Genomic DNA, 12816 nt, shown 5'->3' on the forward strand with positions numbered 1-12816 from the left:
TTATTAATCCCTCGGGTGGGTTCCTCTGGGAAATTCGGTTTCCAAAAGCACAGCACCGACAGAAGTTACAGTTACAGAATGTTATATATATATATATATATATATATATATATATATATATATATATATATATATATATATTAGGGGTGCAACGATACACAAAATTCACGGTTCGTTTCGGTTCGATACTTTGGTGTCACGGTTCGATATTTTTTCGATACAAAAAAAATGTTCATGCCTTTTTAATTTGTCATTTATTAAAATTATAAATATATATTTTAACTCAAAAGTACAGTTTTTAAATTTAACCCTAACCCTTGTGCGTGTTTTTTATTTTGACAGCAAATACGCACCTGCGGACCACTTATGTGCAGCCCTGGTTATTTAGCACGTCATATTGCAGCCACAGAAATTCTTTTGTCCATGAAACCATAAAGCTGCACTTTCTTTTTGCCTTATAGTCTGATTTGTCATAACTTCTCCGTTTTGTGGTAAGCTTTTCTTTGGCTGTCACTTCTTCACCCTGACCTGTCTTATTTGGCTCAGCAGAACTGAAATGCTTTTACACATGCACTCACATAAGCTCAGCGATTCTCTGCGCGATCAACCTCTCACATGTTTAAGCTTGCTGCGGGAGATTTCACTTGTCATGTTTGCATAGTAAGCTAACGATTAATAAGACAATGTCAGAGGAATTGGTGCACAAATTATCATCACTCACAGATCAGTGCTGTCGCTCTCTATACACAGTTCGCGCGATTGCAAAGTGAAAGCAAAAAAACAAGCGCAAATTCAAACGCGATTTCAATATGTCACATATTGGCAGTGGCTCACCGATGCCAATGACATAATTACCCAGCTACATTTCCGAAAGAATGCAAAAGCATTGACATATATTTTTCCTTCCTACAATAGCCCGACGGGAAAAATCGCTAGCCCTGGGACATCGGGCTAGCGATATTGCGAGCCCTGTATCTGATTGAGGAATCACTCATCTTTGGAAAAGAGAGTTTATTACAGAGAAATGGCTCTTTCCAAAATAAAAGCTATACTATACGCTTCTTCTGGGCTATATTCTCAGCAGCATATTAAACATATCAGGTCCCCATAAGGAGAATCCTGTGCTAACGGCTGTCTAAATGACTCTGTAAAGTTTGTAGCATGCATGCTTGTTGTTTTTGTCTGCTTCCACTTGTCTTTGCACTAGGATGATGTCGGCGTAAATGTGCAGTCATATTTGTTGTGTTCCCACTAGTGCTTTCAGGTTAATCTCGTTGAAATGACCTTAACGCCACAACACGGCAAATCTCCGTTAACGAGCTACCCCTGATCGCCCCGTGCGTGGGGCTGGACGGCCAACACATTAACGAGCTAACTGCACTAACACACTAGCTCCCACCCATGTAATTGAGCACTGTGTGGCACATCCAACATACTGTTTTACTTTAGTCCATGACTCGCTTACCTTCAGGGTCATACGTCACATGAAAACCAAAATAATTCCAAATGCCAGATCTGAATGAGGGTGGGGGAGGTTCAATTTGCCATGTTGCAAGGAGAGCTTAAGCTAGCTTGCCCTGCGCTCTTCCTTCTGACGATGCCGTCTGTGTTGAGCGCTCAGTGGATCTGCGCTTGACAGTGCAGCCTAGGCGGAGTAGTTGAACGCAGATCCACTGAGCGCTCAACACAGACAGCATCAGAAGGAAAGTTGATAAAATAAATTACAAATTTTGTATTGTTCGATACATATGTGTACCGAACCGAAAGCACTGTATCGAATGGTTCAATATCAATACGAATATCGTTGCACCCCTACTATTTGGGCACAAGCATCTAATGCAATGAAATAAAATAATAATAATTGCCTATTCTACATGCAAAAAAATATTTAATATAATATAAGAAGCCACATCATGCAGACAAATATGATTTGTCAGGCTTCAAATGTCTACTGTACAAAAGGCCAGCCAGTTCGCAGAACTCACGAACGGAGCCACATCTGCGGAGTAAGATATCAGCATACGGCTGCCGTTTAGCCAATGAGCGGTGAGGCAACCCATTCTCTTCACCAATCAGAAGACACAATTCTACCTCATCATTACGCACACGTCGACGCAGAGAGTTCGGTCGGAGCTGCAGGTGGGAAGAGTCAGCAGAGTTTTACTCACCGTGTGGATTTTCATTCCTTCTAATGCTGTTAGCAGTGTGCGTCCATGAGACTGTAAGTTTCTGTGTTTTATCGTGTTTGTTCTTTGCTGCGGCCATTATCCTCCCTTGTTTAATCCTTGGCGCACACTTCGTTTACCGATTGTTACTGCCGTTTACTGCGAAGCAGCCTCTGCCGTGCGGTCATTAAGGGACCGTCACTAATTTCTCATGTTAGCTCTAATGTAAAGTGCCTAGTTGGGATTTATGTAAATAGTAAAATTAGCATTTGTTGACACTCCCTTATTTTGGTTGACTGTTCCACTATCCAGTATTGTTTGTATTGTTGTATTACACATTTAATTCACTCTGTTCACATAATTATGGAAGACTTTTATGTTCTTTCCAACAGAAACCACACCATCACTCACAGATACCTGAGTGGCAGTGGATTTTGTGGATACGCCATCTGTTCTTATTGGACAACCCTGTTGAGATTGTGGATTCATAGAGTCAGCACCTTATCATCTACATCAGTCATAGTCAGGAGGTCAAGTCCATCCCTCTTACAGTGACCTCCTCCATTACATCTACACTGTGGAGGGTGCTAAGTGCTGTCTGAGATACCCTCTTGTAATCAGTGTTATGCTTAGAGCTACATTGGGTATTAGTGGGTATTAGGTATTAGACTCTGGCAGACGAGCTGAACACTTTCTATGCTCGCTTCGAGGCTGCAGCTAAGGTCTCCAACAATGCTAGTGTTAGCGGCGCTAACGGCTGCAGACAGGAAGATACTGCCAGCACCGGAAACGTGCTCGTCATCTCCGAGCATGAAGTAAGGAGAGCCTTCAAGAGAGTGAACACCAGGAAAGCAGCAGGACCAGACGGCATCCCAGGTCGTATCCTAAGAGACTGCGCATACCAGCTAGCTCCTGTGTTCACTGAGATATTCAACATCTCTTTATCTCAGTCGGTGATCCCCACATGCTTCAAAGAGTCCATCATTGTTCCTGTCCCGAAGAAACCCCACCCTGCTTCTCTCAATGACTATCGCCCTGTAGCCCTCACCTCAGTAGTGATGAAGTGCTTTGAACGCCTGGTCAGAGACTTCATCATTTCTTCACTACCAGACACACTGGACCCACTACAGTTCGCTTACCGTCCAAATCGTTCCACAGACGATGCCATCTCTCATCTCCTCCACACATCACTCACTCACTTGGACACTAGAAGGGGGAATTATGTTAAAATGCTCTTCATAGACTACAGCTCTGCATTTAACACCATAATTCCCTCCACACTCACCACCAAGCTGGAGCATCTGGGACTCAGCTCATCTATGTGTCAGTGGATCTCCAACTTCCTAACTGGCAGACCACAGGCAGTAAGGATGGGCGGACATGTCTCAGCCTCCACCACTCTCAGCACTGGAGCCCCCCAGGGGTGTGTTCTGAGCCCCCTGCTGTACTCTTTGTACACATATGACTGTGTGGCCACTACCAGCTCCACCACCATCATCAAGTTTGCTGACGACACCGTCGTGGTGGGCCTGATCTCTGATAACAACGAGACGGCCTACCTGAAGGAGATTAGGAATCTGGAGAACTGGTGCCAGAGGAACAACCTCCTTCTAAACGTCAGTAAGACAAAGGAGCTGATAGTGGACTTCAGCACTAAGCAGGAGAGGAACTACCAGACCCCCGTCATCAACGAGTGCCCAGTGGAGAGAGTGGACAGCTTCAAATACCTCGGAGTTCACATCACGCAGGACCTGTCATGGTCCTGTCACATCAACACCGTGGTGAAAAAGGCCCGACAGCGTCTCTACCACCTCAGACGCTTGAGAGACTTCCAACTGCCCTCCAAGGTGCTCAGGAACTTTTACTCGTGCACCATAGAGAGCATCCTGGCGGGAAACCTCTTAACCTGGTTCGGGAACAGCACCATGCAGGACAGACGAGCTCTACAGAGGGTTGTGCGGTCAGCTGAGCGCACCATCTGCTCCGAGCTCCCTGACCTGCACTCAATCTACAGCAGGCGGTGCTGGACCAAGGCCAGGAAGATGGTGAAGGACTTCAGCCATCCCAACAACAGACTGTTCTCTCTGCTGAGGTCAGGAAAGCGATTCCGCTCCCTGAAGACCAACACAGAGAGACTGAGGAGGAGCTTCTTCCCGCAGGCGATACGGTCTCTCAATCACACCACCACACAGTACTGACCCACACATATGGTTCTTACACACACACTGGACATTCTGGACTTTGGTTTTGCACAACACTGGTCACTATATTCTTCATTTCCGGTTAATACTTGTACAGCTGCTGTTATTGTGTATATATTTATTTATATTTAGATTTCTTCATACATTCTTATATAGTTCTATATTGTGTATTGTGTATTTTGTTGTACAGTTATTTTATTTTCAACTTTAATTTATATATTTATCTTTATCTTATTCTTCCCAGTTAAATTTACCCTTCATTCTAATTGTGTTGTACAGTTATTTCATTTTTAACCTAAATTTATATTTTATTCCTTCCTAGTTAAATTTACCCTTTTTAATTTTTCATATTTATTTCCTATCTTATTCATAGCCTTTCCTTTTTTGTTCTCTTTAGGTCACGAGCAGTTGTCCAAGCATTTCACTACATATCGTACTGTGTATGACTGTGTACGTGACAAATAAAATTTGAATTTGAATTTGAATTTGAATTTAGTGATTGCAGGTACTCAGTATGGAGCCCTTTTCCCACCAAACGTGCACAGTATTGCAAAACATTATCAATTAATATTTAATCTTCATTTATTATGTATAACTGTAGGGAAACCATTACTTAAGCAGGCATAAAGAAATGCAAAACAGTTGTGCTACTGTTCAAATTAGTCATGCTACCTGTGGTCAATGTTTGGGAAAATGAAAAATAAAAATCTTTTATGAGGCATTGTATAGTGCAAAAGACCACTCCTCCTGTTTGGATTCCTCATTTTCCAGCCTGGTACTGTGCAAATAAGCCTGGCTGATAAAGTCATGTCATCTGTTCTCAAATGTAGCATATTCCAAAAGGGAAGTGGGGCCTTTTTTGAAACAAGATACAATCTGTTCTCTTCATACATGCATAAAGCAAATAGCTTAAAAGGCACCATACAGGACTGTGCACTTTATATATGTAAGACTGCAGTAAAGCAGTAGTTTCCTTTTTAACACTGGACGTCTCAGAGAGCAGCCATTTGGCTTTTCTACCTTTAAAACCTGCCTTCCAGCCAAATGGCTGGTAGGCTTTTAGCTAATATCCTTAATCACCTGTGAACAGCTGCTTTTGTTATGTAAATAAGGTTTGGCCATGCTGAGCCACTTGGAGTGGTTAGTTTCCTGAGCCACAAGGAAACTTGTGTTTCACTTTGCCATCTTAGGGAGAAATCAACACACATGGGTGTATTTCCTGTGTTGCTGAGATTTATTGATAAAAACAGTACAAAAAAACAAAAAAAAACAACAACAACCATTTGCACACATATTTACAAATAATAATAAAAAGTGAGTGAGTACATTTCAACATTTTCAGCAATCACTCACAATCCTGGCACTGCCATGGTATCTGTAGTCTGCATTTACCACATGTGTATCTGTAGCAGTGAACACATCGCACAGTGGCATGATTGTTCTTGCATTTGTGTTTGACCTGACACATGGCTCTTTTTCCAGGGCTAGGTGTGGAGGGTTGTGTCTGAAGCAACTGTTCTTTTCTTGCCTTCTTCCCAGCTACATGAGAGTGAGCCAACTCTCTTGCAAGTTCCACCAGGAAGTCCACCCGTCTTTCCTGCGTCCCGGTGCATGCTTGATACAGCACATGTGCATTCAGTGCTGCCATGTCAATCATGTTATAGAACACGGCAAATGGCCAGCGCCGTGCTCCTCTGCGGACAGTGTACTCCCGCACCATCTGGTCCATCACATCCACGCCACACTTTGTGGTGTTGTAAAGGGTGACGGTGTTTGGCTTCCTTTTGGTGGTGTTATCAGTCTGAACCACGCTGTGCATGCTGCTAAGAATATAGACTGTCTTCTTCCGTTTGGCCGCATACGCCGTCAGCGTGGCAGCAGAGGTTGAAAACACCTAAGAAATAAGATAAATTGTTATTTCTATAGCACTTTTACACACAATGAAACACATAAACATAGAACCACAAAAGACCTGCAACATACCTGAGTGGTGAATTCATTGCGATCTGTGCGTCTAGCGGATTGAGGAATTTCCCGGCGAATCTTGTTGACTGTGCCGAGGATGGTGGTTTTCCGTCTAAGAAGTTTTTGCGCAAGTGAAAGCGATGTGAAAAAATTGTCCATGGTAACATTTCTGCCCTTGTCTAGGAATGGTTCCATCAGCCTCATTACTACATTTTCAGACAGTCTCTCCCCACTGGGACGATTGTGGTCCTTGCCAAGATATGGGAAGACATTGCAAATGTACTTGGATTTTAGGTCGCAAGCCACCCAAAACTTGATCCCAAACTTGTCAGGTTTACTTGCAATATACTGCAGGAAACAGCACCGAGTCTTTGATGGGACTGCAGCGAACTTATCAGTCTTTGCTCGATCACTGCGGGTGGACCTGTCATCAAAGCGTAGGTGTTGCATGATGTCTTGGAAGCGGTTTTGCGGTATAGTTCCAATGATCTGTGGGTTTCCCAGGTTTGCTGACCAGCAGTCACGTAGTGATGGAACCCTAGTAACCCCCCGCAAGACAATTGCATCCACCTCAACACAAAAGGAAGTTCACAGCTTTTAGCAGCTCCCCCCCACACACACAAACAAAGAGGCAGTTGGCAGTTAGAAATCAGCAATCATTCACACACCCCCACTCCCCTCCAGAATTCTCAGATAACGACCTAATTTACATATGAATTGATGCTAAAAGACTCGCCAATTTAGCTTCCACTTGGCTGACAGAGGGTTAGAAAAGTCTGAGACATAAGATTTCAGCTTGTGAATGTAAATTAAATAGATTAATAATGTTTCAATATAAATATGTTACAAAATGCTTTAAGAGCAAAAATTCAAAAACTGCTGTAAGTGAATTGTGGAATGTCCACTGACATTTCTTCCCTCAGCAGTACGATCTGGCCATATAACATTTACATACTGCCAAAGTTATTAGGCCTGTGCACTGAGCCTTCACTGTGTCATTGTGAACAGCACTATTATGTTTTTATGGCCTCAATAACAGGGGTCATTAACCTTTTTGTTCCCATTCCTTTTTGTTCGAACACAGAACCTTGTTGGAATTTGAGCATATACTAAAAAGAGACATGGAACCCATTACAACAAATCTGATAATACCAAACAAACACACTGGAGGAGTTTATGCTTCTTTTTAAAGAAAACTAAAAGACACAATTTTCTCCCAGCCGGAGTGAAACAAAGTCTATATGGTTACTTTGGTGTCAGTGCAGAGAACTTAGCTAGTCTTATGACATATAATAACCTGAAACATCTTAATCCTGCACATATAGATGCTTAGGAAAACTGCATTCCAGTTTAAAACGCTTTATGTAAATGAATAAAACCACAAAGGCTGCTTTTACTGAGAAAATTTAGTTTTTGTTTCTATCGGGGTGTAATAACACATCTTATAAAATATTTAATCTCATTTATCAAAGAGTGTACAGTTAGTATGTGTTGTTTTTGCGTGTAAGAAAGATCAATCTGGCTACATAATTTACTTTATATTTCATCAATTTAAAAAAAAAATTCTATCCAGATCAGGGTCACAGAAAGCAAACAGAGACAGGGTACACGCCAGAGAGGTCAACAGTCTATCACAGAGAGACATACAACCATGTACTCTCACCCGCAATCAATTTATAATCAATAAATAAGCCAACAAGCATGTTTTAAGACTGTGGGAGTAAAACATAGAAACAGAGGGCCCCGGGCTGGCACATTCAAACCCTGAACCTACTGACTGTGAGGCAACAGCGTGTTTAATTTTATAGGCCTTTTCTAATGAAAATGCAAATTTACCTGTAGTTAAAAACTGAGGACTTGGAAGCAGCACAAGTGAGTCCTTCTGTGGTTGCTGATGAGTTTATACTTTCTGGTAAAAACAACAAAAAAACAACAACTAAAGTATATATATTTAGTATCTTCAGATAACTGAAGGAGCCTAAAATACGATCGTATAGTAATATCTGAACAGTTCAATTAAATTATAACAATCATAAAAATATGCCTGTTTCAGCACCAGAAGAAAATAATCTCTTCGCAAACTATATGCAGCAAAAACTTTAATTCTAGCGCCATCTAGTGGATTTACCCATACATAGAAAGCGAAAATTTGCCAGAACGGAAAAGATGTGAATCTCATAAATCTGTGACGCGAATTCACTATTTTTAGACCCAGCAATGATACATGATTCACTAAAACCATGATTCAGATGAAGTGGTCCCTATTATTTTTCACTATTGACTCATAGGGTACCTGGATTACTCATATGGGTGAGCTGGAAGCGGCACAAACAAAATGAGTCCTTTCGTGGTTGCAAGGCAGAAATTCAAAGAATAACAAGGATATATATATATATATATATATATATATATATATATATATATATATATATATATATATATATATATATATATCCATTCGCTTCCGCTTATCCTTTCCAGGGTCGCGGGGGGCGCTGGAGCCTATCCCAGCTGTCATGGGGCGAGAGGCAGGGTACACCCTGGACAGGTCGCCAGTCTGTCGCAGGGCCAACACACAGGGACAGACAACCATTCGCTCTCACATTCACACCTAGTGGCAATTTGGATTATCCAATTAACCTATCCCCACAAGTTGCATGTCGAATCGAATCGAATCGAATTTCCCAGAGGAACCCACCCGAGGGATTAATAAAGTTCTATCTTATCTTATCTTATGTCTTTGGACGGTGGGAGGAAGCCGGAGTACCCGGAGAGAACCCACGCAAACACGGGGAGAACATGCAAACTCCACACAGAAAGACCCCGGCCTGATGGGTGTTTTTATGTATGTGTATATATATATATATATATATATATATATATATATATATATATATATATATATATATATATATATATATATCCCTACATTACTGGAAAAGGGCTTCTGTACGACTGTTTACAATTTGTAGTGATGCTGTTTGTGATCTTTTCAAAATTACAGCTTCTCTGCATAGTGGTAGATATCGTTATTGCAATATTGAACTATTGCAATAGATAAATAAAAAAAAGATTAAAAAAAAATCTGAGAATCATCTTCTCAAAATCAGTGAAGGTGAGGCACAGCTTAATCCTTTTTAATGAGCCTTAGCTCAAAGAAGCTTGCTCTGACAACAGCTTCATTTTGTTGATTAGTGGTTTCGGTTAACCGGTGTTTCTAAATTGCCCATAGGTGTGAATGTGAAGGATCTAATGTAAGGGCCAAGAACACCACTTACGATGGTGAGAGGATTGTAACAATAGAACATCAGTTTTCTCTTCCATCCATCCTCTTTTCCTTGTCAGGGTCGCAAGAGTCAGGGTCCACCCTGGACACGTCGCCAGGCTAACAGACTGTCATTCGCATTCAACTCAACCTCACTACTGCATGTCTTTGGACTGTGGATATAGGCTAAATGGTGGAATTGAACTCAGGACCTTCTTTCTGTGAGACAACAGTGCTAATCAACAGCTGCCTGTTTCTTCATTTCAAATTCAAATCAAATTCAAATTCAAATTCAAATTTTATTTGTCACATACACAGTCATACACAGTACGATATGTAGTGAAATGCTTGGACAACTGCTCGTGACCTAAAGAAAACAAAAAAGGAAAAGGCTATGAATAAGATAGGAAATAAATATGAAAAATTAAAAAGGGTAAATTTAACTAGGAAGGAATAAAATATAAATTAAGGTTAAAAATGAAATAACTGTACAACACAAATTAGAATGAAGGGTAAATTTAACTGGGAAGAATAAGATAAAGATAAATATATAAATTAAAGTTGAAAATAAAATAACTGTACAACAAAATACACAATACACAATATAGAACTATATAAGAATGTATGAAGAAATCTAAATATAAATAAATATATACACAATAACAGCAGCTGTACAAGTATTAACCGGAAATGAAGAATATAGTGACCAGTGTTGTGCAAAACCAAAGTCCAGAAAGTCCAGTGTGTGTGTAAGAACCATATGTGTGGGTCAGTACTGTGTGGTGGTGTGATTGAGAGACCGTATCGCCTGCGGGAAGAAGCTCCTCCTCAGTCTCTCTGTGTTGGTCTTCAGGGAGCGGAATCGCTTTCCTGACCTCAGCAGAGAGAACAGTCTGTTGTTGGGATGGCTGAGGTCCTTCACGATCTTCCTGGCCTTGGTCCAGCACCGCCTGCTGTAGATTGAGTGCAGGTCAGGGAGCTCGGAGCGGATGGTGCGCTCAGCTGACCGCACAACCCTCTGTAGAGCTCGTCTGTCCTGCATGGTGCTGTTCCCGAACCAGGTTAAGATGTTTCCCGCCAGGATGCTCTCTATGGTGCAGGAGTAAAAGTTCCTGAGCACCTTGCAGGGCAGTTGGAAGTCTCTCAAGCGTCTGAGGTGGTAGAGACGCTGTCGGGCCTTTTTCACCACGGTGTTGATGTGACAGGACCATGACAGGTCCTGCGTGATGTGAACTCCGAGGTATTTGAAGCTGTCCACTCTCTCCACTGGGCACTCGTTGATGACGGGGGTCTGGTAGTTCCTCTCCTGCTTAGTGCTGAAGTCCACTATCAGCTCCTTTGTCTTACTGACGTTTAGAAGGAGGTTGTTCCTCTGGCACCAGTTCTCCAGATTCCTAATCTCCTTCAGGTAGGCCGTCTCGTTGTTATCAGAGATCAGGCCCACCACGACGGTGTCGTCAGCAAACTTGATGATGGTGGTGGAGCTGGTAGTGGCCACACAGTCATATGTGTACAAAGAGTACAGCAGGGGGCTCAGAACACACCCCTGGGGGGCTCCAGTGCTTAATTTAAAAATTAGGGTCAGCCATGTTTTAATGCTTCCTGTTGGGTGGCATCATGTTTCAGTTGTATTTTTTAAAAAAATAAAGACTAAAATGAGCACAAAATGAGAAAGAAAAAAAAGATGTGATTTTTGAAGTAGACACTGCTCAGTACTTTTGATTTGTTTCCTAATGTGTTTTAAATGCAAGACTTTGCTCACTCTTTGAGCAGTTTTTACCTGCGTGCATTAAAAATAGCTGCCTGCCTTCCAACATCTCCCTCTCTGTTATCTCACTCTAGTTTTTCAGGTGCACTTCAAAGAAACCAATTCCCAGATTATTTACCCTTAGCAAGCACCAGGTGGCAGTCTAAGTCAGTCTACTATAGCAGTGTTCTCATGGCCTCTTTGAACCGTTTCATTAAACTTTGGCACATACCTGTTAACTGCAAAAGTCTTGAGCCAACACTAATTTCTTTCTATTTCGTTAGGAAAAAGAGAAGTAGCTGCAGCGGTTCACTGAAATATGCATGGAAATTGAGTGTATGGCGGCGGGGGGGCAATTCTAACAAACTTCAAAGTCAATATTTGGTATGAACACCTTTATTCTTTCCTGAACTTCTCTGCACATATTGAAAATTTTAACCAAAAACTTTAAACCTGAAGTGATGACTCTATTAGACGTGTTGCTACTGATCGGCAAATCATCCTTGTGTAATTTGGCATGCCTCAGCATTTTCTCCCCATTTCCCCGTTTCTGGCTAATAGATCTTTGCACATCAGATCAGTGCACAACTACAATTTTATGCCCGTTATGACTATCTGGCATTTTTCAGAGATTCAACTAAAGAGGTGAACAAATGATGTGTTTTTGTGACAGGCTGCTAGAAACACAAAGATTCTTTGCTAGGTTCTCAATTTTAGACAAAACACTGGTTTGTCCTTTGAAATATTTGCACAGAACTTAGTTAATCTTGTATGTAAAGTGCTTCATTGGGTTTGAAGTGACTGACAGTGCTGTGATGAGAAACTGCAGAATGGTGAAAAAAATCAATTAAAAACTGTAAACATTCTTCAATCATATCTTTAACCACACTCACTTTCCACAAGTGTTGATTTCATCATTGTGTTAATTCAATAACTTACACAGCAATCATATCTACAATCCTTTCACTATGTGCGGCAGTTAACTGAGGAAGTGAACACGTGTGAGATAACATCAGCAGTGAAAAGCTGATGTAATGCGTGCTTTGACTGATACAAATCTTTGGTATGTGACAACAGTTAACAGGTAAAACTGGCGCCCTGCTGAATGCACTCTCATAGTATTCTCAGGAAGGCCCTGAGGTGTCACACTATGATGGCTTACATCCCACGGGAGCAATAAGACTTTGGGGATTTATTTATGTTTTCTTTCTCCTGCGCAGTTGGTTGGCTGGTTCCATTTTTAGACCTGTTAAAGATATTTGGGAGGATAGGGTCAGAGTTCGGGGTTAGGAGGTTCTGTGTGTCACTGGGGTCGTGGGGAACAGGGCACCCCCTCCCTTCTGTAGCAAATGGGTACAATTCTACAGACAGACCCTGAAAACCCATCGAAATTCCTCCACAGCAGTGCTTGATGTTCTTCATGCTGCTGAGTGGGTGTTACAGATACATGAGGGCTCTACTAAGGGGGAAACC

The 12816-nt window shown here is 41.7% G+C and overlaps 1 protein-coding gene across 1 annotated transcript in view; it reads right to left on the reverse strand.

The window, feature by feature from the left end:
- Positions 1-2549, reverse strand: part of LOC146647232 (uncharacterized) — a 4047-nt gene extending 1498 nt beyond the window's left edge. Inside the window, exon 1 of the mRNA XM_085391819.1 lies at positions 2169-2549. Within this exon, the coding sequence (XP_085247945.1) occupies positions 2169-2183 (15 nt within the window). The 5' untranslated portion in view covers positions 2184-2549. The remainder of the gene's footprint in view (positions 1-2168) is intronic.
- Positions 2550-12816: the final 10267 nt, after the last annotated feature.

Source organism: Rhamphochromis longiceps, linkage group LG19, assembly GCF_057381845.1.
Source record: "Rhamphochromis longiceps isolate RC_006_pf linkage group LG19, R_longiceps_female_GT1.1, whole genome shotgun sequence".
NCBI lineage: Eukaryota > Metazoa > Chordata > Actinopteri > Cichliformes > Cichlidae > Rhamphochromis > Rhamphochromis longiceps.